The sequence below is a fragment of the Odocoileus virginianus genome, chromosome 6 (assembly GCF_023699985.2).
Source record: "Odocoileus virginianus isolate 20LAN1187 ecotype Illinois chromosome 6, Ovbor_1.2, whole genome shotgun sequence".
In the NCBI taxonomy this organism is placed as follows: Eukaryota; Metazoa; Chordata; class Mammalia; order Artiodactyla; family Cervidae; genus Odocoileus; species Odocoileus virginianus.
The window spans coordinates 26,799,876-26,825,575 of NC_069679.1; the positions used below are offsets into that span (position 1 = coordinate 26,799,876).

Consider the following 25,700-nt stretch of genomic DNA (forward strand, 5'->3'; position numbering starts at 1 on the left):
GACTCTCGAGTCTTCTCCAACACCACAGTTCTAAAGCATCAATTCTTTGGCACTCAGCTTTGTTCATAGTCCAACTCTCACATCCATACATGACCACTGGAAAAACCATAGCCTTGCCTAGATGGACATTGTTGGCAAAGTAATGTCTCTGCTTTTTAGTTTGCTATCTAGGTTGGTCATAACTTTCCTTCCAAGGAGTAAGCGTCTTTTAATTTTATGGCTGCACTCACCATTTGCAGTGATTTTGGAGCCCAGAAAAATAAAGTCAGCCACTGTTTCTACTGTTTTCCATCTATTTGCCATGGAGTGATGGGACCAGATGCCATGATCTTAATTGTCTGAATGTTGAGCTTTAAGCCAACTTTTTCACTCTTTCACTTTTTCAACTTTCACTTTGATCAAGAGGCTCTTCAGTTCTTCTTCACTTTTTGCCATAAGGGTGGTGTCATCTGCATATCTGAGGTTATTTATATTTCTGCCGGCAATCTTGATTCCAGCTTGTGCATCTTCCAGCCCAGCATTTCTCATGATGTACTCTGCATATAAGTTAAATAAGCAGGGTGACAATATACAGCCTTGACATACTCCTTTTCCTATTTGGAACCAGTCTGTTGTTCCATGTCCAGTTCTAACTGTTGCTTACTGACCTGCATACAGGTTTCTCAAGAGGCAGGTCAGGTGGTCTGGTATGCCCATCTCTTACAGAATTTTCCGCAGTTTATTGTGATCGGCACAGTCAAAGGCTTTGGCATAGTCAGCAGAGCAGAAATGGATGTTTTTCTGAAACTCTTGCTTTTTCAATGATCCAGTGGATGTTGGCAGTTTGAACTCTGGTTCCTCTGCCTTTTCTGAATACCACCTTGAACATCTTGGAAGTTCACGGTTCACGTATTGCTGAAGCCTGGCTTGGAGAATTTTAAGCATTACTTCACTAGTGTGTGAGATGAGTGCAATTGTGTGGTAGTTTGAGCATTCTTTGGGATTGCCTTTCTTTGGGATTGGAACGAAAACTGACCTTTTCCAATCCTGTGGCCACTGCTGAGTTTTCCAAATTTGCTGGCATATTGCATGCAGCACTTTCACAGCATCATCTTTTAGGATTTGAAATAGCTCAACTGGAATTCCATCCCTTCTACTAGCTTTGTTCGTAGGGATGCTTCTTAAGGCCCACTTGACTTCACATTCCAGGATGTCTGGCCCTAGGTTAGTGATCACACCATGGTGATTATCTGGGTCGTGAAGATCTTTTTTGTGCAGTTCTTCTGTGTATTCTTGCCACCTCTTCTTAATATCTTCTGCTTCTGTTAGGTCCATACCATTTCTATCCTTTATGGAGCCCATCTTTGCATGAAATGTTCCCTTGGTATATGTAATTTTCTGGAAAAGATCTCTAGTCTTTCCCATTCTGTTGTTTTCCTCTGTTTCTTTGCATTGATCGCCGAGGAAGGCTTTCTTATCTCTCCTGGCTCTTCTTTGGAACTCTGCATTCAAATGGGTATATCTTTCCTTTTCTCCTTTGCTTTTCACTTCTCTTCTTTTCACAACTATTTGTAAGGCCTCCTCAGACAGCCATTTTGCTTTTTTGCATTTCTTTTTCTTGGGGATGGTCTTGATTCCTGTACAGTGTCACGAACCTGCATCCGTAGTTCATCAGGCACTCTGTCTATCAGATCTAGTCCCTTAAATCTATTTCTCACTTCCACTGTATAGTTACAAGGGGTTTGATTTAGGTCATACCTGAATGGTCTAGTGGTTTTCTCCACTTTCTTCAATTTCGGTCTGAATTTGGCAATAAGGTGTTCATGATCTGAGCCACAGTCAGCTCCTGGTCTTGTTTTTGCTGACTGTATAGAGCTTCTCTCCATCTTTGGCTGCAAAGAATATAATCAATCTGATTTCAGTTATGCATGTATTTTTCTGTTCTCTTTTTATTAATTACCATAGAGCAGGGGTCAGTAAACAATTTCTGTAAAGGGACAGATAGTTAATACTTTTGGCCTTGTAGGCTTTATCGTCTCCGTTGCAGTTTCTCAACTCTGCTGTTGTAATGCCATAGATGTTATGTAAATGAGTGGACCTTGGTGTGTTCCAATGAAATTTTACTTAGGAAGCAGACTGAATTTGGCCCTTGGGCCTTAAGTTGGTCAGCCCCTGCTCTATAGCATTATGTGTGATGTCTGTTGAGAATAAGTTCATACTTGTTGATATCTTGGCTCATAATTAAACTGTTGGAGAGGGGAAAGGCAGTCTACTCCAGTATTCTTGCCTGGACAATCCCATGGACAGAGGAGCCTGGTAGACTACAGTCCGTGGGATCGCAAAGAGTTGGACCTGACTGAGTGACTAATGCTAACACTAATTAAAATATTTGTTCTCTTATCTATGCTATGCGTTTTAGAATGGGAGATTGCTCAGACTTCTTGTTATATTCCTACTTTGTCTTCTGAATCTGAACTAATCTTATACTGTTTGTACTGAGTGCTCGGAACAGAAGGCGGCAGACCAGTATATAATTGTAACTTGTTAGAGGATGTTTTAGGAGATTTATAATTTTCTACTCTTAACTTTAGGCATCTCTCAAAACTAAACCCATCCACACTATCATAAGGAAACGAGCCCCTCCATGCAACAATGACTTCTGTCGATTGGGGTGTGTATGTTCAAGTCTAGCTTTGGAGAAGCGACAGCCTGCTCACTGCCGCCGACCAGACTGCATGTTTGGCTGCACCTGTTTGAAAAGAAAAGTTGTACTTGTTAAAGGGGGATCCAAAACTAAGCATTTACAGAGGAAGAGTGCTCATCGTGATCCAGTATTTTATGATAATTTGGGTGAGGAGCAAAAAGAAGAAGGAGAAGAGGGAGTCAAAGAGGAGGAAGAACAATTGAAAGAGAAAAAGAAGAGAAAGAAGCTAGAGTACAGTGAGTATTAAGAATTAAGACAGTACAGTTGTTTTTTTTTTTTCCAAATAGTATGATTATTTGAAAATGTATCTCAGGTATAAATTACTTTAATCTTCTTAATCAGTGATCTCATTAGAATTTAATTCTTATTATTCTTAAAATGCTCTTTGTATATGGCATGTGTGACATACACAGACCTGCACTCATGCTTTTTTTAAATTGAAATTTTCTCTTGAAGATAGCTCTTCTGTGTTAAATTCGAATCTTCTCTCAATTTCATTTTTTCCTTTTCTACTATATCTTTTTATTTTGTTTAAATAGATTGACTAATTTCACCATGTAATTAAAGTTTCTTGCTTCTTAGTTTATTGGTGGATTCTTTAGTGTTTGAGCCACCAGAGAAACCCTCTTAGTTTATTAGAGGATTAATATTCCAGTTTTGGCAGTTTATGTTTACATTTGCTTTTGTTTGCCATGTACTTTCTTCAGTCAGATTGGATGATTAATATTTTGATATATGTTCTTCCAGTATTTTCTGTTCATCTACTTGTGTGTGTGTATATATATATATATTTTATAGAAATGAAACTTCTGTACATATGGTAACTTTTATAACTTTCTTATCGTAAAATCATGTTCTGCTTTGTGTATTAACAACTGCAGCTCTATAATTTTACTTTTAATAGCTTTGTATTATCACAGTTCTTTTGGTTGGATATTTAGCTTTTCTGGGTTTTCAAATAGTATGGTGATGAACATTCATGTTCAGTATAGGCTATTAAAAGTAGAATTGCTGTGACAATGAGGATTTTTTAAACATTTTAAAATGTTTCTACAATTGTACCAACTACACAATTACCAGTAGTTGGATAGTGCCAGTTCTATGTTCTTGTTAGATATTAAAACTGATAGGTAGAAATTGATGTCATCTTAAATTTATATTTCTGTAGTGATAGGTTTATTGACCATGTCATAACTATAAATGGCCTTTTCAAATTCTTTGCTAACTTTTATTGGAGTGGTTTTGTTTTTTTCCCATATGTTTTCATGAGCTTTATTTTTCTCCAAGTTGTAATTTGATAATTTACATTTTAATTTTCTTCAGAGTTCTTCCCATCTCCCTTAGGCAAAGGAAAATCAGAGATGACATGGTTAGGTCTAATAGTCTCTTCTTTTTATGATTCTGGTTCTTTGGAATCTTAGACTTTCTCTATCCTCAAGATTAAAAAAAAATTTATTAGTAAATGGTCTTAAAAAATTAAGTTGTTAATATATCTGGAATTTATGTGATATTTGTAGTAGGCATCATTTGTATTGGGCATCATTTCTCCCTCAAATGGCTAGCCAGTTGTACTATTACTTGTTGAGAGTAAATACTTGACTTACTGGTGTGAAATGTCATCTGTGATACAGGACATGAAAATATACCAGTGTTTGGGTCTGTTTTTAGCCTCTGCTGTTCATTTTGTGACCAGTGCCAGGCTATTCTAATTGCTATTTCAGTATTCAAATAAGGTACTCTACCTGCATGAACTTGTTGCAAATATGATTTTAAAAGTTTAGAATGAAATATAATACAAAGTTATTAATTTAGTTTTTCCCATATCTAGTTATTGAGTTTACCCCATCTTGCACTTACAGCAATACTTTTCCATTTGAAAGCAACAGAAGTAAGTTACAAAAACCACAGCAGGAGGAATACTGTGTATCTGTTAGGTTTATTACTTTGCTTTCTTGGTAGAGACTTCACCCTGTGTCTTAATTAGAGTTAAACTCCAGAAGCCAGCCAATTATCAAAGTATATTTTGGTTTTCTCACTGGGATAGTCCTTAATGAAAGACATTGTCTGCTATGTTCTAGGAGCCATTAAGTTTCTTGTACTGTTAGGGAACAATGGGGAGAGGAGGGAAGATACTTTTGTAATGATTGCTCTGTAAAAGGAGTAGAAATAGGGAAGAGTTCTTAGAGGCAGAAGTGTTGCTGAGACTGAAAATAAAGATAAATATAGAAACTGGAAGAAGTTGAAATCTAGCAGTGTTTTGTGAAAAGATAGGTGGAAAATGAGAAAAAAAATTGCTGATGATTAAAAGGAGTTGGAGAAAGTTAGGAGAAAATGAAAGAGAAATTACTGGAAGAAATGATGGTAGAGGGCCTTTCCTGGTGGTGCAGTGGTTAAGACTCCACGCTTCCACTTCAAGGGGCACACAAAGTCTATCCCTGGTCAGGGAACTAGGATCTCATATTCCGTGTGGTGTGGCCAAAAGTAAATAAATAAATAAAAGTAATAGGGTAGAGTAGAATAGAACAGAAAGAAGTGGTGATAGAAAATGTCTCAAAACTGAAGAACATGACATTTCTGATTTAAGGGGCCACTGAATTCCAGGCAGTTAAGAATTTTAAGGTGACTCTACACGTTCTTCTGACATTTCAGAACACTGAGAGTGAAGAATATATCCTGAACTCTTTTTAGAAGAAGCCATTTTTACTAAGAAGGATTTCGAATCAGTTTGGTGTCAAAGAGATCATCAATAACACTGGATGTTTGAGTAATATTTTTAAAGTCAGAGTTGAATAGGGATTGGATGAATTTTTAATCTAACACTCTTGGCCAAGTTATAAACCATAATTTATAATTATGCATGAAATAGAGATATATTAAAACATCAGGATGCAGGAAGTTGATCTGTTACAGATTCTTGGTTACTTTCTTGAGGTTGTGCTCCAGAAGATTGAAAAAAAAAAAATTCAAGAAATAAGAGATAACATCTAGTGAGTTAATGAACACAACCCAAGAGAAAACAATCTTAGGATGACTGCTATAGACCAAGACTATAAAGCAAGCAGTCTAATTTAACATAGAAAAATCAGAAGATGCTGAGAAGACTACCTTTAAGAGTATATTAGTTTTATTTTAAGAAGTGACATGGTTAAGAGCCTGGATGATTCATGATTAGGTGAAATTACATGCCAACTTCATCAGTTAACAAAAGAATTGAAAACACAGGAAGGAAAAAATTTGTACAGGAAAATTATGGTCCAACTATTGTATGAACCAGTACAATTTTTGGTAAAGTTTTGAGCAATTAAGAAAAGAGGATGAGAACCCACGTTCCGTTATGGGGAACACTGGTTCAGTCCCTGATCTGGGAACTAAGATCCTACATGCTGCATGAATAATAATAATAATAATAAATTAGTAAGAAAAGAGGATCTATTGGAGAATTTGAACAGATTTAGTGGTATAGAATTACATTTTCTTCTCCTTAGGGGTCAGTCACGTTAGTTGATTCTACAAGGATTGATAGGGCTTCCCTCATAGGTTAGTTGGTCAAGAATCTGCCTTCAATGCGGGAGACCCCCCGGTTTGATCCCTGGGTTGGCAAGATCGCCTGGAGAAGAGAAAGGCTACCCTCTCTAGTATTCTGGCCTGGAGAATATACAGTCTATGGACTGTATGGACTATACAGTCCATGGAGTCCCAAAGGATCAAACAAGACTGAGCTACTTTCACATTCTTTCACAAGGATTGATCACATAAGCATAATTGACTAAGCAGATGTGTGGATATTTTGATTTTTAGAATTGGCACATACAAATTGTTGAGGTTCCAAATTTTTAGGATAGAAATTCACAAACCATGACAATGTGAAAGTAGCTCTGTAGCCGATGGAAGTTGAGATATGGAACAAGTTTAGGATGCTAATTTCCTTATCTTTCATCACACTGAGTCCCTAGCTAATGCTAAAAACATGGGGTTGAGTATAAAGTGTTTTGTTTAGGATTATTGAGATAACCACCAAAACTGAACACAAATGGTTGAAAGTAGTCACTTGTGGGACTGTGACACAGTGTGGTGGAAGATGTGCCTTTCATTTTTGTGTCATTTTGTATAGTTTGAATTTTTAGTGTTTTTGAATTTATTCTACAATTAATGTATAAATATTAGTGTTTTTGATGTGTGAAATGTAGGCATTTAAGAATTGCTTTTTTTGGTCATTGTAATAGACTTAAATTTTTTTCTGTGATTAGCAGCCCATTAATTCATTGATGTGGAGAGAGGGATGCTAACAGTAGTTCAGTTCAGTCGCTCAGTCGTGTCTGACTCTTTGTGACCCCTTGAATCGCAGCACGCCAGACCTCCCTGTCCATCACAAATTCCCAGAGTTTACTCAGACTCATGTCCATCGAGTCGGTGATGCCATCCAGCCATCTCATCCTCTGTCGTTCCCTTCTCCTCCTGCCCCCAATCCCTCCCAGCGTCAGGGTCTTTTCCAGTGAGTCAACTCTTCTCATGAGGTGGCCAAAGTATTGGAGTTTCAGCTTCAACATCAGTCCTTCCAATGAACACCCAGGACTGATCTCCTTTAGGATGGACTGGTTGGATCTCCAAGGGACTCTCAAGAGTCTTCTCCAACACCACAGTTCTAAAGCATCAATTCTTCGGCACTTAGCTTTCTTCACAGTCTAACTCTCACATCCATACATGGCCACTGGAAAAACAGCCTTGACGAGATGGACCTTTGTTGGCAAAGTAATGTCTCTGCTTTTTATTTTTATTTTATTTTATTTTTATGTCTCTGCTTTTTAATATGCTATCTAGGTTGGTCATAACTTTCCTTCCAAGGAGTAAGCGTCTTTTAATTTCATGGTTGCAGTCACCATCTGCAGTGATTTTGGAGCCCCCCAAAATAAAGTCTGACACTGTTTCCACTGTTTCCCCGTCTATTTCCCATGAAGTGATGGGACCAAATGCCTTGATCTTAGTTTTCTGAGTGTTGAGCTTTAAGCCAGCTTTTTCACTGTCCTCTTTCACTTTCAAGAGGCTTTGAGTTCCTCTTCACTTTCTGCCATAAGGGTGGTGTCATCTGCATATCTGAGGTTATTTATATTTCTGCCGGCAATCTTGATTCCAGCTTGTGCATCTTCCAGCCCAGCGTTTCTCATGATGTACTCTGCATATAAGTTAAATAAGCAGGGTGACAATATACAGCCTTGACATACTCCTTTTCCTATTTGGAACCAGTCTGTTGTTCCATGTCCAGTTCTAACTGTTGCTTACTGACCTGCATACAGGTTTCTCAAGAGGCAGGTCAGGTGGTCTGGTATGCCCATCTCTTACAGAATTTTCCGCAGTTTATTGTGATCGACACAGTCAAAGGCTTTGGCATAGTCAGCAGAGCAGAAATGGATGTTTTTCTGAAACTCTTGCTTTTTCAATGATCCAGTGGATGTTGGCAGTTTGAACTCTGGTTCCTCTGCCTTTTCTAAATACCACCTTGAACATCTTGGAAGTTCACGGTTCACGTATTGCTGAAGCCTGGCTTGGAGAATTTTAAGCATTACTTTACTAGTGTGTGAGATGAGTGCAATTGTGTGGTAGTTTGAGCATTCTTTGGGATTGCCTTTCTTTGGGATTGGAATGAAAACTGACCTTTTCCAATCCTGTGGCCACTGCTGAGTTTTCCAAATTTGCTGGCATATTGCATGCAGCACTTTCACAGCATCATCTTTTAGGATTTGAAATAGCTCAACTGGAATTCCATCACCTCCACTAGCTTTGTTCGAATGTTCCCTTGGTATCTCTAATTTTCTTGAAGAGATCTCCAGTCTTTCCTATTCTGTTGTTTTCCTCTATTTCTTTGCATTGATCGCTGAGGAAGGCTTTCTTAGCTCTCCTTGCTATTCTTTGGAACTCTGCATTCAAGTGGGAATATCTTACCTTTTCTTCTTTGCTTTTTGCTTCTCTTCTTTTCACAGCTATTTGTAAGGCCTTCTCAGACAACCATTTTGCCTTTTTGCATTTCTTTTCCATGGGGATGGTCTTGATGCCTGTCTCCTGTACAGTGTCACGAACCTCCATCCATAGTTCATCAGGCACTCTATCAGATCTAGTCCCTTAAATCTATTTCTCACTTCCACTATATGGTCATAAGGGGTTTGACTTAGGTCATATCTGAATGGTCTAGTGATTTTCCCTACTTTCTTCAGTTTAAGTCTGAATTTGGCAATAATGAGTTCATGATCTGAGCCACAGCAAGCTCCTGGTCGTGTTTTTGCTGACTGTATAGAGCTTCTCCATCTTTGGCTACAAAGAATTTAATCAGTCTGATTTTGGTGTTGACCATCTGGTGATGTCCATGTGTAGAATCTTCTCTTGTGTTGTTGGAAGAGGGTGTTTGCTATGACCAGTGTGTTCTCTTGGCAGAACTCTACTAGCCTTTGCCCCGCTTCATTCCGTACTCCAAGGCCAAATTTGCCTATTACTTCAGGTGTTTCTTGACTTCCTACTTTTGCATTCCAGTCCCCTATAATGAAAAGGACATCTTTTTTGGGTATTAGTTCTAAAAGGTCTTGTAAGTCTTTATAGAACTGTTCAACTTCAGCTTCTTCAGCGTTACTGGTTGCGGCATAGGCTTGGACTAGCGTGATATTGAATGGTTTGCCTTGGAAACGAACAGAGATCATTCTGTCATTTTTGAGATTGCATCCAAGAACTGCATTTCGGACTCTTTTGTTGACCATGATGTCTACTGCATTTCTTATAAGGAATTCCTGCCCACAGTAGTAGATATAATGGTCATCTGAATTAAATTCACCCATTCCAGTCCATTTTAGTTCGCTGATTCCCAGAATGTTGACATTGACTCTTCCTGTCTCCTGTTTGACCACTTCCAATTTGCCTTGATTCATGGACCTTGATCAGAGGGACCAGTCTTGTCTAACTCAGTGAAACTAAGCCATGCTGTGTGGGGCCACCCAAGACGGACGGGTCATGGTGGAGAGGTCTGACAGAATGTGGTCCACTGGAGAAGGGAATGGCAAAACCACTTCAGTATTCTTGCCTTTAGAACCCCATGAACAGTGTGAAAAGGCAAAATGATAGGATACTGAGAGAGGAGCTCCCCAGGTCAGTAGGTGTCCAATATGCTACTGGAGATCAGTGGAAAAATAACTCCAGAAAGAATGAAGGGATGGAGCCAAAGCAGAAACAATACCCAGTTGTAGATGTGACTGGTGATAGAAGCAAGGTCCGATGCTGTAAAGAGCAATATTGCATAGGTACCTGGAATGTTAGGTGCATGCTAACATTATTAGATAGTTTTTATGAAGAGCACTCTATAAGGGTTATGTTATTTAAAAGGAGCAAGGTCCAATGCTGTAAAGAGCAATATTGCATAGGAACCTGGAATGTTAGGTGCATGCTAACATTATTAGATAGTTTTTATGAAGAGCACTCTATAAGGGTTATGTTATTTAAATCTTGAAACTCTTTGTGATAAGGAGGTTTCTCCATTTTACAAATACACTAATTGAGTGCTTAAGCATTTGAGTGGCTTGTTTCTCAAGGTCACATTGCTGTTAAGTGAGCAATAGGGATTTGAACCCAAGTTTTCCAAATCTTTGTGTTTTTTCTACTGTGTAAGATATTCTGAAATTTGGCCTTCACTTTATAACCTGTTTACTCTTTTGTTTGTCTAAAAATACTGCAGACGGTATAAAAGCACCACTTAGCTGCTGTGGGGCAGTGCCATGACAAAGGATAAAAATCTGGTATTCCTGCTTTCTCAGCCTGCTTTGATTTTGTTGGAAATGTGTACCTGCAAGTTAACTTGATGTAAAGAGAAGATCAGTAAAATTGATATCTGTAGGAAACTGATTAGGAACAATGGAGAATACACCAATTATCAATATCAGGAATGAGAAGTGACATTACTGCATACTTTCAAAGGATAATAAGGAAATATTAGAAACAACTTTATGTCAATAAATTGGACAAAAGTTTTTTTTGAAAGACTGTAAAGCTGCCAGACTCACTGAAGAAGAAATAATTGCTTGGCTCTATACCTGTGAACTTGTAATGAAAACTCCCACAGTGACACGAGTTTCAGATGTCTTCATGGTGACATCTGCAAAACTGTTTAAGGAAGAAATAATATCCAGTCTCTACAAACAATCCATAAAATGGTTTCATTCTGTGAGACCAGTGTTACCCTAATACTCAAACCAGTTATGAACATATATAAAAATTATAAATAAAAATTTAGCAGGTCACATCTATGTATATTTTAAGGTTAAGTATGTCATGGCCTAGTGGAATTTATCCCAGGTCTGCAGGGTTGATTTAAAAATCTGAAAATAATTACTGTAGTTCATTACCATAACAAACTTTTTCTTTTTTATAACACTTTGTGTGTGTGTGTGTGTATATATATATATATATATATATATATAAAATATGATTTCAATAGATATTTTGAAAAATTGGGAAAATCCATTTCTGGTGAAAGTCCTTAAGCATACTAGCAATGGAAAGAAACTTCCTCAACCTGATAAGGAGCATCTATATAGCATTGAAACAAGTATACTATCAAGGGTGAAACAGATCACCAGCCCAGGTTGGATGCATGAGACAAGTGCTCAGGGCTGGTGCACTGGGAAGACCCAGAGGGATGGGATGGGGAACACATGTAAATCCATGGCTGATTCATGTCAATGTATGGCAAAAACCACTACAATATTGTAAAGTAATTAGCCTCCAAGTAATAAAAATAAATGAAAACAAAAAACAACAACAAAAAAACTTTGGAGCCAACATACTAATTTTGGTACAAGGCTGAGTACTTTCTCCCAGAGATTAGGAATGAAGAAGATTGTCCTCTTTCATCATGTCTGTTTAACGTCATACAGCGTAGCCAGCCATTAAATCATGAAAAATAAAATGCATCCAGATTGAAAAGAAGAAATAAAACTGGCTTTTTCGTAGATAGGGAAATTCTAGGAAATCTACAAAAGTACTAGAACTGTAAGTTAGTTTAGTGAGGTTACAGCATACAACAATATCAAGATGCAGTGTATTTGTATATATGCCAGTGAACAACTTGAAATTGAAGTTAAAAATACCATTTAAAATAGTATACAAAGAAACGAAATGCTTATGGATAAATCTGATTGAAGTTGCAAAAAAAAATGTCCTTTATACTAAAAAGTGCTGAGTGCATGCGTGCGTGCTACGTCACTTCAGTCGTGTCTGACTCTTTGCAAGCCTGTGACTGTGTGGCCTGCCAGGTTCTTCTGTCCGTGGGATTCTCCAGGCAAGAATCCTGGAGTGGGTTGCCATGTTCTTCAGGGGATCTTCCCAACCCAGGGATCAAACCAATGTCTCTTGCGTCTCCTGCATTGGCAGATGGATTGTTTGCCGCTGTGCCATCTAAGTAAATGGAGACATACACAGTTTTCATGCATCGGAAGACTCTTGGTAAGATACAGTTTTCCTCAGACTGATTTATAGATTTGACTCTGTTCCAGTCAAAACCTCAATAGGCTTCTTTTGGTAGAAATTGGTGAGTTGTTTCTAAAATTTATATGGAAAATAAAGGACTTATAGTAGTCCTTTGATAAACAAGGACGTAGTTGGTAGACTTATACTATCTGATTTTAAGGCTTGCTGTAAAGCTGATGTAATTGGGATAAAGAAAGACACTCAAAAGCATACCTCATTTTATTGTAATTTGAATATATCCCAGTTTTTAGAAATTGAAGGTTGTGGCAGTCTCTGTCCGGCAAGTCTGTTGGCGCCATTTTTCTAGCAGCGTTTGCTCCTTTCATGTCTCTGTGTCATAGTTTGGTAATTCTCACCATATTTCAGATTTTTTCATTATTAGTACACTTGTATGAATTGCACCAATACAAGACGGCAAACTTAATGAATAATGTGTGTATTCTGACTACTCTAGCTACTATTTCCCATCTCTCTCCCTCTGCTTGAATCTCCCTGTTTCCTGAGACGACAAAAATGAAATTAGGCCAATTGATAACCCTGCAGTGGTGTCTACGTTTTCAAGTGAAAGGAATGGTCTTACATCTCTCATTTTAAATCATAGCTAGAAGTGATTAAGCTTAGTAAGGAAGGCATGTCAAAAGCTGAGATGGGCTGAAAGCACCATCTTGCACCAGTTAGCCAAGTTGTAAATGCAAAGAAAAAGTTCTTGAAGGAAACTAAAAGTGCAACTCCAGTGAACATATGAATGATAAAAAAGCAAAACAGTCTTATTGCTGACACTGAGAAAGTTTAAGTGGTTTGAATAGAGGATCATACCAGTCACGACATTCTCCTAAGCTAAAAGCCCATAATTGTCTTGAATTCTGTGAAGTCTTCTGAGAGGGGGAAAAGTTTGAAGCTAGCTGTGTTTGGTTCTTAAGGTTTATGGAAAGAAACTACCTCTATGACATATAAATAAATGCATGGAGAAGCAGCAAGTACTGGTATAGAAGCTGCAGCAAGTTATTCAGAAGATCTATGTCACATACAACAATGACTGCCTCACTAAACTGCGGGCATTCAGTGTAGGCGAAACAGCCTTATTATGATGGAAGAAAATGCCATGTACGACAATTTAGTCAGTTTTTGCTTCATGTATTTTGATGGTCTGTCATTAAGTGTATGAATGTTTTTAAAAGTTATTTCTTCTGGATGTATTGAACATTTTATTAGTATGTGACATCCTTCTTTGTTGGGCTTCCCTGGTGGCTCAGATGGTAAAGAATCTGCCTGCAATGCAGGAGACCCAGGTTTGATCCCTGGGTCAGGAAGAGGGAATGGGCTTCCCACTCCAGTATGCTTGCCTGGAGAATTCCATGGACAGAGAAACCTACTGGGCTATAGTCTCTGTGGTTGCAAAGAGTTAGACATGACTGAGTGACTAACACACATCCTTCTTTGTGTTTTGATTTGTTGTTTACTTTGATCTTAGTATGGCCATCCCTATTCCTTTTTGGTTACTGTTTGCATGGATTATCATTTTCTGTCACTTTCAGCCTGTTTGTGCCTTTGGATTTCAAATGAGTCTCTTGGTGACAGGATATAAATAGATCATGGTTTTTTGTATTTTTTTTTTTTAAATCAATTCTGCCAGTCTTTTTTTTTGATGGAGATTTTAATCTATATTTAAAATAGTTATCAATAAGAAGGCTTTCTGTCATTGTGCTGTTGGTTTCTGTATACTTGATAACTCTTTGGTTCCTCGGTTCCTGCATTACTGTGTTATTTTGTTTTTAGTTGGTATTTTGTTGTGAAATGTTTTTTTGTGAATTTTTTTCTCATTTCCCTTTGTGTGTTTTGTGTAGCTTTTTTTTTTGGTGACCACAGGGGTTACATTTACCATCCTGAAGGTATAGCTCTCTAAATTTATACCTTAACTTAACCTGACTGACATTAAAAAAACTCTTCTCCTTTATAGCTATACTTCCACACCTTTTGATTGCTAATGTCACAGTGTTACATATTTATACATTGTGTATTCAGAATCAAATGATTTTTAAAATGCATTAATTTCTTAAGTTATGTAGAAAATAAAATTTAGAGTTATAAAATAAAAATAACAGTAATACCAACTTTCATACTAATGATTTTTCCCTTTAAATGTGTATTAGTCTCTCAAATTCTATAGAAAATGAAGAATACAGTTGCAGACTATTGTTATAATAATACTAAGTTCTCTCTCTTTCTCTCTGGAAGAACAATTTTGCTACATTTAGGTTTCTTGGTTATAGTATTTTTCTTTTAACACTTTGGATAGATAGGATCTCTGTCTGGTGGCTTCCAGAGTTTCTGATGAGTCATCTGCTCATATTTTATTGAGGATGTCTTATAAGTGATGATTTGCTTCTCTCTTTCTGCTTTCAAGATTCTTTGTCTTTCTCTTTTGAAAGTTTGATTATAATGTGTCTCACTGTGGGTCTCTGAGTTCATCTTACTTGGAATTTGTTGAGCTTTCTGGATTAGTTTATATTGTCTTCCCTTGCAATTTGAAAGTTTTCAGCCGTTATTTTTTCAGAGATTCTCTCTTCCCATTTCTTTTTCTCTTCTCCCTCTAGAATGCCTGTGATGCTTGTACTCGTCTACCTGATGGTATGACGCAGGTCCTTAGGTTCTGTTCACTTGTCTTTAATCTCTTTTATTCCTGTTCCTTAGACTCCATGATTCCCGTGGTGCTATCTTCAAATTCACTAATTCTTTCTTTTGCCTGTTTGAATCTGCCTTTGAGTCCCTGTAGTTAATTTTTCATTTTAGTTACTGTGCTTTTTAGCTCCAGGATTGCTTTTTGATTTATCTTCAGGTTTTGTGTCTCTTTATCAATATTTCCATCTTTCTTACATGTTATTTTCTTGACTTTCTCCACATCTTCCTTGATTTTTTTGAGTATCTTTAAGGCAGTTCTTTTGAAGTCTTTGGTATATCTGTCTTTTGGTCTTTTTCAGGGATGGTTGATTTATTTTTTTTCTTTCAAATGGGCCTACTTTTTTTTTTTTTTTTTTTGTATTCTTTGTAATGTTTTGTGGAACGCTGGACATTTGAATCTAATAATGTGCTAATTCTGGAAATCAGATTCTTTTCCTTCTTCAGATTTTTTTGTTCCTGTTTTTGCTTTTTTCATTCTTGTAGGCTGTCTTTATGTCAAGAATCAGCCTTGGTGTGTTCTCAGGTCTTTTCTGAGCCTTTCCTTAGGCATTCATGTGTGTGCTTCGTCACTCAGTCCTGTCCGACTCTTTGCAACCCCAGGGACTGTAGCCTTCCAGGCCCTTCTGTCCATGGGGATTCTCTAGGCAAGAACACTGGAGTGGGTTGCCATGCCCTCCTCTTGGGGACGTTCCCCACCCAGGGGTCGAACCCAGGTGTCTGAGCCACCTGGGGAGCCCGAGAATACTGGAGGGGTCGCCTGTCCCTTTCCTTGGGCAGCTTCCTGAACAGGAATCTCACCAGGGTCTCCTGCATTGCAGGCGGATTCTTTACCAGCTGAGCTATGAGGGAAGCCCTAGGCATGCATAGTCCCTTTCTAATGTTCCTTATATATGCAGGGTTATTTTTCCCCCAAGTGTTCTAGTCTTTAGTGTCTGTCTCCTGTAAAGGGGGATGAGTGAAAAGTGAAGAGAGGAAAGGGTGCTGTCCTTTTAAATCCCCTCGAAGTTAGACCTAAGACAGAGGGATGAGGCCTTGCAACCAAGTGGGTAGCTTCAACAGCGATGGCTTCCTGCCTCTTTGCACCTCCGTGGCCAGAAGCAGCAGTCAGAGCAGAGATCCTTCCCCCCCCCCCCATTTATTTTTATTAGTTGGAGGCTAATTACTTTACAACATTGCAGTGGTTTTTGTCATACATTGAAATGAATTAGCCATGGATTTACATGTATTCCCCATCCCGGTCCCCCCTCCCACCTCCCTCTCCACCCGATCCCTCTGGGTCTTCCCAGTGCACCAGGCCCGAGCACTTGTCTCATGCATCCAACCTGGGCTGGTGATCTGTTTCACCCTAGATAATATACATGTTTCGATGCTGTTCTGTTGAAACATCCCACCCTCGCCTTCTCCCACAGAGTCTACAAGTCTGTTCTATACATCTGAGTCTCTTTTTCTGTTTTGCATAAAGGGTTATCGTTACCATCTTTCTAAATTCCATATATATGTGTTAGTATACTGGTCTTTATCTTTATACTGGTCTTTATCTTTCTGCCTTACTTCGCTCTGTATAATGGGCTCCAGTTTCATCCGTCTCATTAGAACTGATTCAAATGAATTCTTTTTAATGGCTGAGTAATATTCCATGGTGTATATGTACCACAGCTTCCTCATCCATTTGTCTGCTGATGGAAGCATCTAGGTTGCTTCCATGTCCTGGCTATTATAAACAGTGCTGCGATGAACATTGGGGTGCATGTGTCTCTTTCAGATCTGGTTTCCTCGGTGTGTATGCCCAGAAGTGGGATTGCTGGGTCATATGGCAGTTCTATTTCCAGCTTTTTAAGAAATCTCCACACTGAGATTCCTTGATATTTAGAGGGCAAAGTCCTTTCTGCCCACCCTGGCTCCCACTGTGTTGTAAGCTGCTCCAGGAACACGTGCACAGCTGCTTGCCAGGTGACCAGGTGATGAGGAATGAGTAGCTGGTATTGTGCCAAGAACTGTAATTGAACCTGATGAAAGTTTACTGTCCCAGTCCTCCCCTGAAAGGTGCAATTCTTCAGACTCCAGAGTTTCAAAATATATCAGATTGTGCCAGTACAGTTATTGTTCACATCTAGAGTCATATATCCTGGTGCTGCCTACTCCATCATCTCCCCAGAAACCCCTCAGTATCCATTCTTCAACAACAACAACCCAAAACCCAAAAGACTCCTAGCAAGCAAAACTGAATATTGTAATGGTGTTTCTTCTCTTTTTCATCTGTAATTTCATTGCAGTTCTAATCATTGCAATCCTAATCAAAATTGTGACAACTTTTTATGTGAAACTTGAAAAGCTGACTCCAAAATTTATATATATATAAAATTTTATATATATAAAATGCACCTAGAAATAGCCAGGGCAGTCTAGAACAAGGCCATAAGTCTTGCTTGCTAAATGTCAAAAGTTATAGAACTCTCATTTTAAGATGGGATGGGGACTTCCTTGGCAGTCCAGTGGTTAAAAACTTCATGCTTCCAGTACAGGAGGCGAGGGTTTGATCTCTGGTCGGGGAACTAGGATCCCATGTGCCGTGTGGTGTGGTCAACAACAACAAAAAAGATGCTTCTGGCTTGAGTATCAACTGAATAGACCAGTAGATAGAATAGAGAGGCTGCACTAGACTCAAACACATAAACAGTTGATTGACAAAATTGGCAGAAGAGTAAGGAAAAGGATGATCTCTTCAGTAAATGTTGGTGGAATCATTGAATATTCATATGGGGGATATATGAAACTCTATTCCTCACACTATCCATAGAAATAATTTCTACATAGATTACAGACCCAATTGTCAAAGCTAACCAACACAACTTTTAGAAGATAATGTTTAAAAAAGTGTGTGTGTGTGTATGATCTCATATTAGTTGAAGTGTTCTTAAGTGTGATAGAAGAAAATTATCAGTCCTTTTTGGGTTGGCCAAAATGTTCATTCAGATTTTCCCATAATATCTTACAGAAAAATCCAAACAAACTTCTTGGCCAAGTCAATACATATGATGAGTTAAAAATGAGAAACTCAGATCTTAAAGACATTAAGCAAGTGAAAATGTAAGCTACAGTGAGAAAATAGATACTTGCAATATTTAGGGACTTGTATCCAGAATATATAGAGATATTGGTGCAGATTAATCAGAATTAAACGGTCCCGTTAAAAAAGGGCAAGTCTGGGACTTCTCTGCTGGCCCAGAGGTTAAGACTGTGCTTGGGACCTGGGTTCGATCACTGGTTGGGTAACTAGATCCCACATTCCACAACTGAGCAGCAACTATAGAGTTCTCATCCCGTAACTAAAGATCCTGCATGCCACAACTAAGATTCAGCATGGCCAAATAAATGTAAATATTTTTTTTAAAGTGGGGGCAAGTCTTTTAGAGGCACTTGAGGAGGTATGTTGACCATCTTATTTATAATTGGAAATGCAAACTACATCCACAGCAAGATTGTACTGCATGCCTGCAAAAATGGTTATAATTAAAATTCTCTGATGGTATCAGCTCTTAATAAATGGGAGGTTTGATGTACTGCTAGTGGGAATGTAAATTGGTATAAGCACTTTGGAAGGTAGTTTGACAGTTTCTACTGGGATTGGTGATTCATGTGCCCTTAGTCTAGTAGTTTGACTCCAAAGTAACCAGCAGAACTGCATTCTATAACAGTGTTTTGGCACAATGACTCACAGTAACTAAAACCTGAAAACAAACCCAGATATCTGATAGCATTAGAATAAATAAATAATAGTATGAATAATCAGTGGATAGTATATACCACAGTAAAAATAAATGATTTATGTGTAACATATAGATATATTTTACAAAAATGTTGAATGAGAAGGAAAAAGGCTAGGCAGGGAACACATCTCTGTAATTCAAAAGTAGACAAAATTAAACTGTGATGTTTAATGGTGATGTTTGGTGTTAAAAAGGAATGCAAAGAGGTGGCTAATAATTTAAGTGAGTTGCTTGTAGGAAGGGATTATGGTTGAGAAAGGCACACAAAGGCTTCTGGAGTTTATGGCAATATTTCATTTCTTAACATTTATAGAGTTTACATGGTTGTATATTTGTTAATATGTATTGATACTAAGTTGTATATACATTGTTTCTGTACATATGGGTATTATATTTCACAATAAAGAGGTTTAAAATGCCTTCAGAATGGGAGGGAGATGAATATAGTATGCTGATTGTTAGCATAAGCAGTTTTCTGGGACTTACATGCCCAACACTTCATTCATGGAGCAAGTACTCTGAGCACTGCTAGGAGTGAGAGGAATTAAGATATAGACAGTTAAAACTAAGTCCGTCTGTAAGAAGTTACTGTCAATTTATGAACAGGTAAACATGTAGATATATATTTATGATAATTTTAAGTGCCACAGTAACAAAAGTGCCATGTTTTAAGTATCATGAACAAAAGGCTTTTTGAGAACTCAGAAGGCAAAATGATAATGCCACGGAACCTTGGGAAGATGGTGTGTATTTAGAAGGCATTTGAATAGAAACAAGGGGATATTACTATATTGTTGAAACAGGTTTCTGTTCTTGGCTTCTGTGAGTATATGCTACTCTGGCTCTGCCCTCATTGTGCCTTTGCTAGCTTCCTTTATCTGGGTTTCGGATGAAAGGTAGGAGTATCTCAAGTGTATTGTGAAGGGGGAAAGAGAAGTTTTCAGTCTTGGAGTCCAGACTGTGTAAAGGAGTCAAGTGGACAGCAGGGTCAAGGAAGTGTGAGGAAGTGGACTGTTGTTTAGGGTCTTGTGTGGAGTCTGTCCATTTTCATGGCTTCAGGTGTAGTCTCTGCCAATGGTAGTCTTAATTTTTAATGCTTACCCTAGTTGCTGTCATTCCAGTATTAACACTGCCCTCAACAGAACTCAATTCAATAGATTTTGTGAACTCTCCTATTTACTGGAGCCACAATTTCTGTTTTATCCACAATTGAAAATTTAGTTGTTTTTGATCCCTGTAAGGAATTAATATGTTTAGAGATTTTAAGGGGTTTTCTTCTGAAGTATTGTGAAGTTATGAGCTATTATTTTCAAAAGAAAAAAGATGAAAAGAGTTCTTAGTAAATCCTTAGCTTATGGAGGCTTAGAAAGTCCTTAAAAGATGATTGAAAGAGGTAAGACAGTATTGCTTGACCTGAAGCCTTTTATCTAGTAAAATTAATATGTGTGAAATAATTCATAGAACTAGACAACAAAGCTTTAACTAAATGAGTGGTAGAGGCTCTATATACACCACCTTCTTTGTAAGGGCACTCTGGTTACCCTTTTTAAATTTTTAAAAATTTAAATTTTAAAAATTTAAAAAATTGCAACCATCCCCCTTAAAAGATATACTCATACATACTCACTAAACAAACTGTTTATCAGTACTTCTCTGTGCTTGGTTTTTTCTCATAAGCACTTGAAAATCCAACATATTTGCATTATTTTCCCATTTATTGACTGTCTTACCCTCTTTCCTCTACAACTTAAATATAAGCTTCATGAAAGCAAGATTTTTTTATATCAGTTTTGTTCAGTACTATGTCTACAAAGTCTGATACATACGAATGTTCAAATATTTGAATACCTGAATGAATACTGGGGTCTTAACAGCCTTTGTGAATCATGTGATAATAAGCTATGTTATAAAAGTTGGATAACAGAGGCTGCTAAGTAGCTAATGAATTAACTCAATCACATTCTAGCTCAGAAGGTTTTTTCTCCCTTGGTATTTTAATCTTTAAGCCTTTATTCTGTATTTTATAGTTACACTCTGAATGATGTTAGCCTTAGGAGACTTTAGACAAAATTATTCATCAGTAGTGGGGTCTTAGTGTTCAGAGCAAATGGACTTCTTATGAGATCAGGTAGCAGTTTGGATACTGCTTTATTACGCAAGATTAAGTGTTAGTTGCTCCATTTATGTGATTTTAGGCAAAGATTGTGGGTCTTTGGTTAAGAGCTATCCTCTCTGAGCACTGATCATTGAAATGCAAAACACAGTGTTTGCTTCTCTTGTCTTATTGATGGGAATAGGCAATTTGCTTTTGAAAAAGAAGCCTGTTAACCTAGCTCCTCCATTTAATTTGGTTAAGAATCAGTGCATGTTTTCCTTTGTGTAGAACTTATGATGGTATGATTTCATCTTAGTCAGGTTTCATTGCTTTCCTGTTGATGTATTTTTGCTTCTATGCGGAGTTCAGGCTAACTTCTGAATAGAAGTTGTCATCAGAAGGCAACAGTAACAGCTGTGGAACCAGATTGACTGGGTTTGATCCAGGTTCTGCCTCTTATTATTGGACTTCCCTGAACCTCAGCTTTTGCAAAGTATCAGTTCAGTTGCTTAGTCATGTCAGACTATTTGCGACCCCATGGACTGCAGCACGCCAGGCCTCCCTGTCCATCACCAGCTCCCACAGTTTACTCAAACTCGGGTCCATTGAGTCTGTGATGCCATCCAACTATCTCATCCTCTGTTGTCCCCTTCTCCCGCCTTCAGTCTTTCCAGCATCAGGGTCTTTACAAATGAGTGAGTTCTTCTCATGAGGTGGCCAAAGGATTGGAGTTTCAGCTTCAGCATCAGTCCTTCCAGTGAATATTCAGGACTGATTTCCTTTAGGATGGACTGGTTGGATCTCCTTGGTGTCCAAGGGACTCTGAAGAGTCTTCTCCAACACCACGGTTCAAAAGCATCAATTCTTCGGTGCTCAGCTTTCTTTGTAGTCTTAACTCTCACATCCATACATGACTACTGGAAAAACCATAGCTTTGACTAGATGGACCTTTGTTGGCAAAGTAATGTTTCTGCTTTTTGATATGCTGTCTAGGTTTGTCATAGCTTTTCTTCCAAGGAGCAAGAGTCTTAATTTCATGGTTGCAGTCACCATCTGCAGTGATTTTGGAGCTCAAGAAAATAAAGTCCGTCACTGTTTCCACTGTTTCCCCACCTATTTGCCATGAAGTGATGGGACCAGATGCATGATCTTAGTTTTCTGAATGTTGAGTTTTAAGCCAACTTTTTCACTCTCCTCTTTCACTTTGATCAAGAGGCTCTTTAGTTCTTCACTTTTTGCCATAAGGGTGGTGTCATCTGCATATCTGAGGTTATTGATATTTCTCCTGGCAGTCTTGATTCCAGCCTGTGCTTCATCCAGCCCAGCGTTTCTCATAATGTACTCTGCATATAGTTAAATGGGCAGGGTGACAATATACAACTGTGACATACTCCTTTCCCTATTTGGAACCAAATGGGAATAATAATATCTCAAGGACTATTGTTACAGTTATATGAGTTAAAACATAGTAAGTGCTTAGAATCTGTAGATAGTGAGGTTCAAAAAGTACTTGTTAGTTGTAAAATTAAAAAGCATAGTGTAGAATGATTATCTTTCCAGGATAATAGAGAAAGCCTCTTCTGATCATGTTAATTATAATAGCATCTCCTCTTAACTCCTTTATTTATCCATCTGTATTTTTCTATGTTCTTATTACTTGATACTATATGTTTATTAGATTGTTTTCTCCTGTGGATTATAAACTCTGTGAAGGCAAGAACTTTGTTTTAGTCATAGCTGTTTTCACTCTAGGATCTAAAGCAGTGCCTGATTTATAATAGGTATTCAATAAATACTTGGTTAATAGATAAATTAATTAAGGTTCATGAGGGCCAACTAAAGGTTTCTTAGGGGGTATCTATCTGTTTGATTATTTTAATGAGTTAATGCTTTTTATGAGGGCGAATATTTTGTTTTGACAGTGCCTCAGTGAACTTTTGTCTTACCCTTCTTCTTGTTAAGCTATCTGTGAAACAGAACCGGAGCAGCCTGTCCGACATTACCCACTCTGGGTGAAAGTAGAAGGTGAAGTAGACCCAGAGCCGGTGTACATCCCAACGCCTTCTGTCATTGAGCCTATGAGACCGTTGTTGTTGCCTCAGCCAGAAGTTTCCTCTACTACTGTGAAGGGCAAACTGCTCACTGGAATTAAACCTGCGAGGGCATATACTCCCAAACCCAATCCTGTGGTAAGCTTGGAGTTACATCTTTTGTTGAAAGTTACAAAAATCATTTGTAAAGGTAATGGGTTTCAACCAGATTTTTGGTTTGTATTTTGTGAATCATGGTGCTTTCAGGTAATATGTCTGCAAGCCATCTCCCTTTCTGATTTAGTCAGTTTAATTGATGGCATGAAAGTGTCATAAAAGTTGACAGAAAACAGCAAAATTCTGTAAAGCAATATCCTTCAATAAAAAATAAATTAATTTTTAAAATGTCATAAAAGTAGAGTGAATAGTAGTATGATTGACCCTTGAACAACAGGGAGGGTTTGGAGTGTAGACCCTTTGTGCAATCGAAAGTCCGAGTGTAATGTTACAGATAGCTCTTTGTGCCTGTAGTTCTGCATGTGTGGACTCAACCAACTGAGGATCATATAGTACTATAGTATTTACTACTGAAGAAAAGCTGTACATGGACCTGTGCAGAATTACTATAATTCTTAAAGATAGCTAAATCTCTCTTTAGGAGGATCATATCAAATCGGCTTTAAAAAATGACTTGGCAAAAGTCTTCTAAATGTTCTCTTACTCCTGTAGTATAGAATATTGAGTGATTGAGATGTAGTACACACCATTAGAAAAGCATTAGGAAGAAACTTTAAAGAGTAACTGATCTTTTTAAAGCAAATTGTCTTTATATACAATAAAGTTCAAGGTTTAAAATAATAGTTGCATGACCAGGTGAAGACGATAGGTAGAAGATCTGATGCTTCTCTTGTGTTGATAGCTTAAGCAGTTCTGATTATTAGTAAATCTATTTCAGTCTTTCTGTTTAATTAAATTGAAGAAAGATTGTTTAGTACAGTGCTGTTTAGTATGGTCTTTATACAGTGCTAATCTATCACTGTTTGTTACTAGTCTGTGATGAAATACGTATAAAAAGTGAAAGATATTTAGAAACTTTTGCCCCAAGTTGATAGAGAAATTTTAATCTATTAAATCTAATACTGAAAAACTTGATCTTTGTTTTCCCAGTAATTTATTTTACTGTCTTTTCCAAAAATATCAGTCTATGTGTGACAGGTAATTAAGAAATTTATCCTTCACTGCAGATAATTTGAGAAGCACTGCTCTGGTGTGCTGAATTTTCTTGAAAGAGAAACAGAGCCTTTCTGACTGCCCCAAGAGGCAGCCCATACAAACCATAACTGTACTATTTAAAGTTTGCATTAAAAATTTTTAAGTATTGTAATAGAAGCAAAGATTACATCCTTTTCCTTTTGGAGTCCTGGAGACTTCCCCCCCCAATATTTGGAATGTTTTGTTGTATGAAACTTACAGATTCGGGAAGAAGACAAGGATCCAGTCTACTTGTACTTTGAAAGTATGATGACTTGTGCCCGAGTTCGAGTGTATGAACGAAAAAAAGAGGAAGAGAGAGAACCATCACCATCACCATCCCCATCATTTCAGCAGCAGGGCTCATGTCATTCTAGTCCTGAGAACTGTAGTGTAAAGGTGAATTCCTTATTGCATAGATTTCTCTTTTTAACTTCCAGTTCCTTGTTGCTAGTATTAGAATTTGCGTTACTGTTGGAATAGTATGAAGTAATTCTTTAGGGGCAGAGAAGGTTTGCATAATGTGCATATCAATTTATGTTTCTCTGCATACCTGTTCTAGAGCATATTCCCTTAAGGTCATTTTAAAAGCATTACTCTTTCTGATGTTGGAGTAATTTTGAAAATTTAAACATTTTTGGTTTTATTTATTTATTTTTTACATTTTTGGTTTTAATAATGTGGTTTTTTAGGATTTGCATCTTTCTGCATTGGTGAATTTTCTAAATAGTTGAAACTTGTTTCATTAAACAGCAAATATTTTTCCTTCTCTATTAGAATTACACTATAAATGCAATGTTAATTGTTTTCTTGGTAACTCAGTCACAGATGTTAAACAGCAAGACTACTTGTTTTTATGGTTGTATAGTGTGGTGGTAATGCAACTGTGCATGTTGATGTCAAGATGTTCTTTGAGTACTTTAATTTTTATATTAGTTTAGGCTTTCTTGAGAGATTTAATTCTTATGTCCTAGTCTCTTGATATTAAATATGTGTTGAATTGAAGTATTTGTGGTGTTCTCTTTGTCAGGAGCCAGCTTCTGAACAGCAGCCTTTGAAACCACTCACTTGTGACCTGGAGGATGATTCTGATAAATCACAAGGTCAGAATGAAAACTATGACTTATCATTCAATAGTAATTATTAATATATAGATCTGGATTATACTAATAATGGGGGGGAACCCCCAGAGCATGTTTACCTACCTTGTTTCTAGTTTTGGTAAAAATAGAGACTGTAGGTAAGTTTTTTCCCAGTTATTTGCTGTGTTTATCACTCCTGTTTTAAGAAATACAATTTGTTGGTATTCGTGGTATGGTATGTTGTAAGAAACATTTAGGATGAGGTCGCTGATTTTTTTTTTAAAACTTTACAAACCTCAGCAATATTGACATCATTAGTTACTGAAATTTTACCTGAGATTCTCAATAGTTGCTGCAGTTGGAGAATACAGAGGGAGAAAGGAAGGAGTATCACTGATTTATCTAGTAAATGTTACTGCTCGAATTAATATGATTAAGGTAGTGTCTAGGGAATTAACTATGTGTTTTTGATTTTGCTTCTTAAGACATCAGACATTTAAGCAGCAGTGTTTCCTAAACTTTTTTTATGGCATGATAAACATACAAAATGATAATGTTGCTAGCACATTGAGGCAAGTGGAGGGGGTGACTGTTAGCATGATCACCCTGAAGGCT

General features: G+C 37.5%; 1 protein-coding gene across 19 annotated transcripts in view; it reads left to right on the forward strand.

Moving 5' to 3' along the window:
- MGA (MAX dimerization protein MGA) overlaps nt 1–25,700 on the forward strand; it is a 147,674-nt gene that overhangs the window by 94,271 nt on the left and 27,703 nt on the right. For all 19 annotated transcript variants that reach the window (XM_070469042.1, XM_070469041.1, XM_070469050.1 and 16 more), the window contains exons 9-12: nt 2,571–2,919; nt 22,685–22,911; nt 24,226–24,402; nt 25,034–25,106. In XM_070469042.1, coding sequence (XP_070325143.1) covers nt 2,571–2,919; nt 22,685–22,911; nt 24,226–24,402; nt 25,034–25,106 — 826 coding nt within the window. The remainder of the gene's footprint in view (nt 1–2,570; nt 2,920–22,684; nt 22,912–24,225; nt 24,403–25,033; nt 25,107–25,700) is intronic.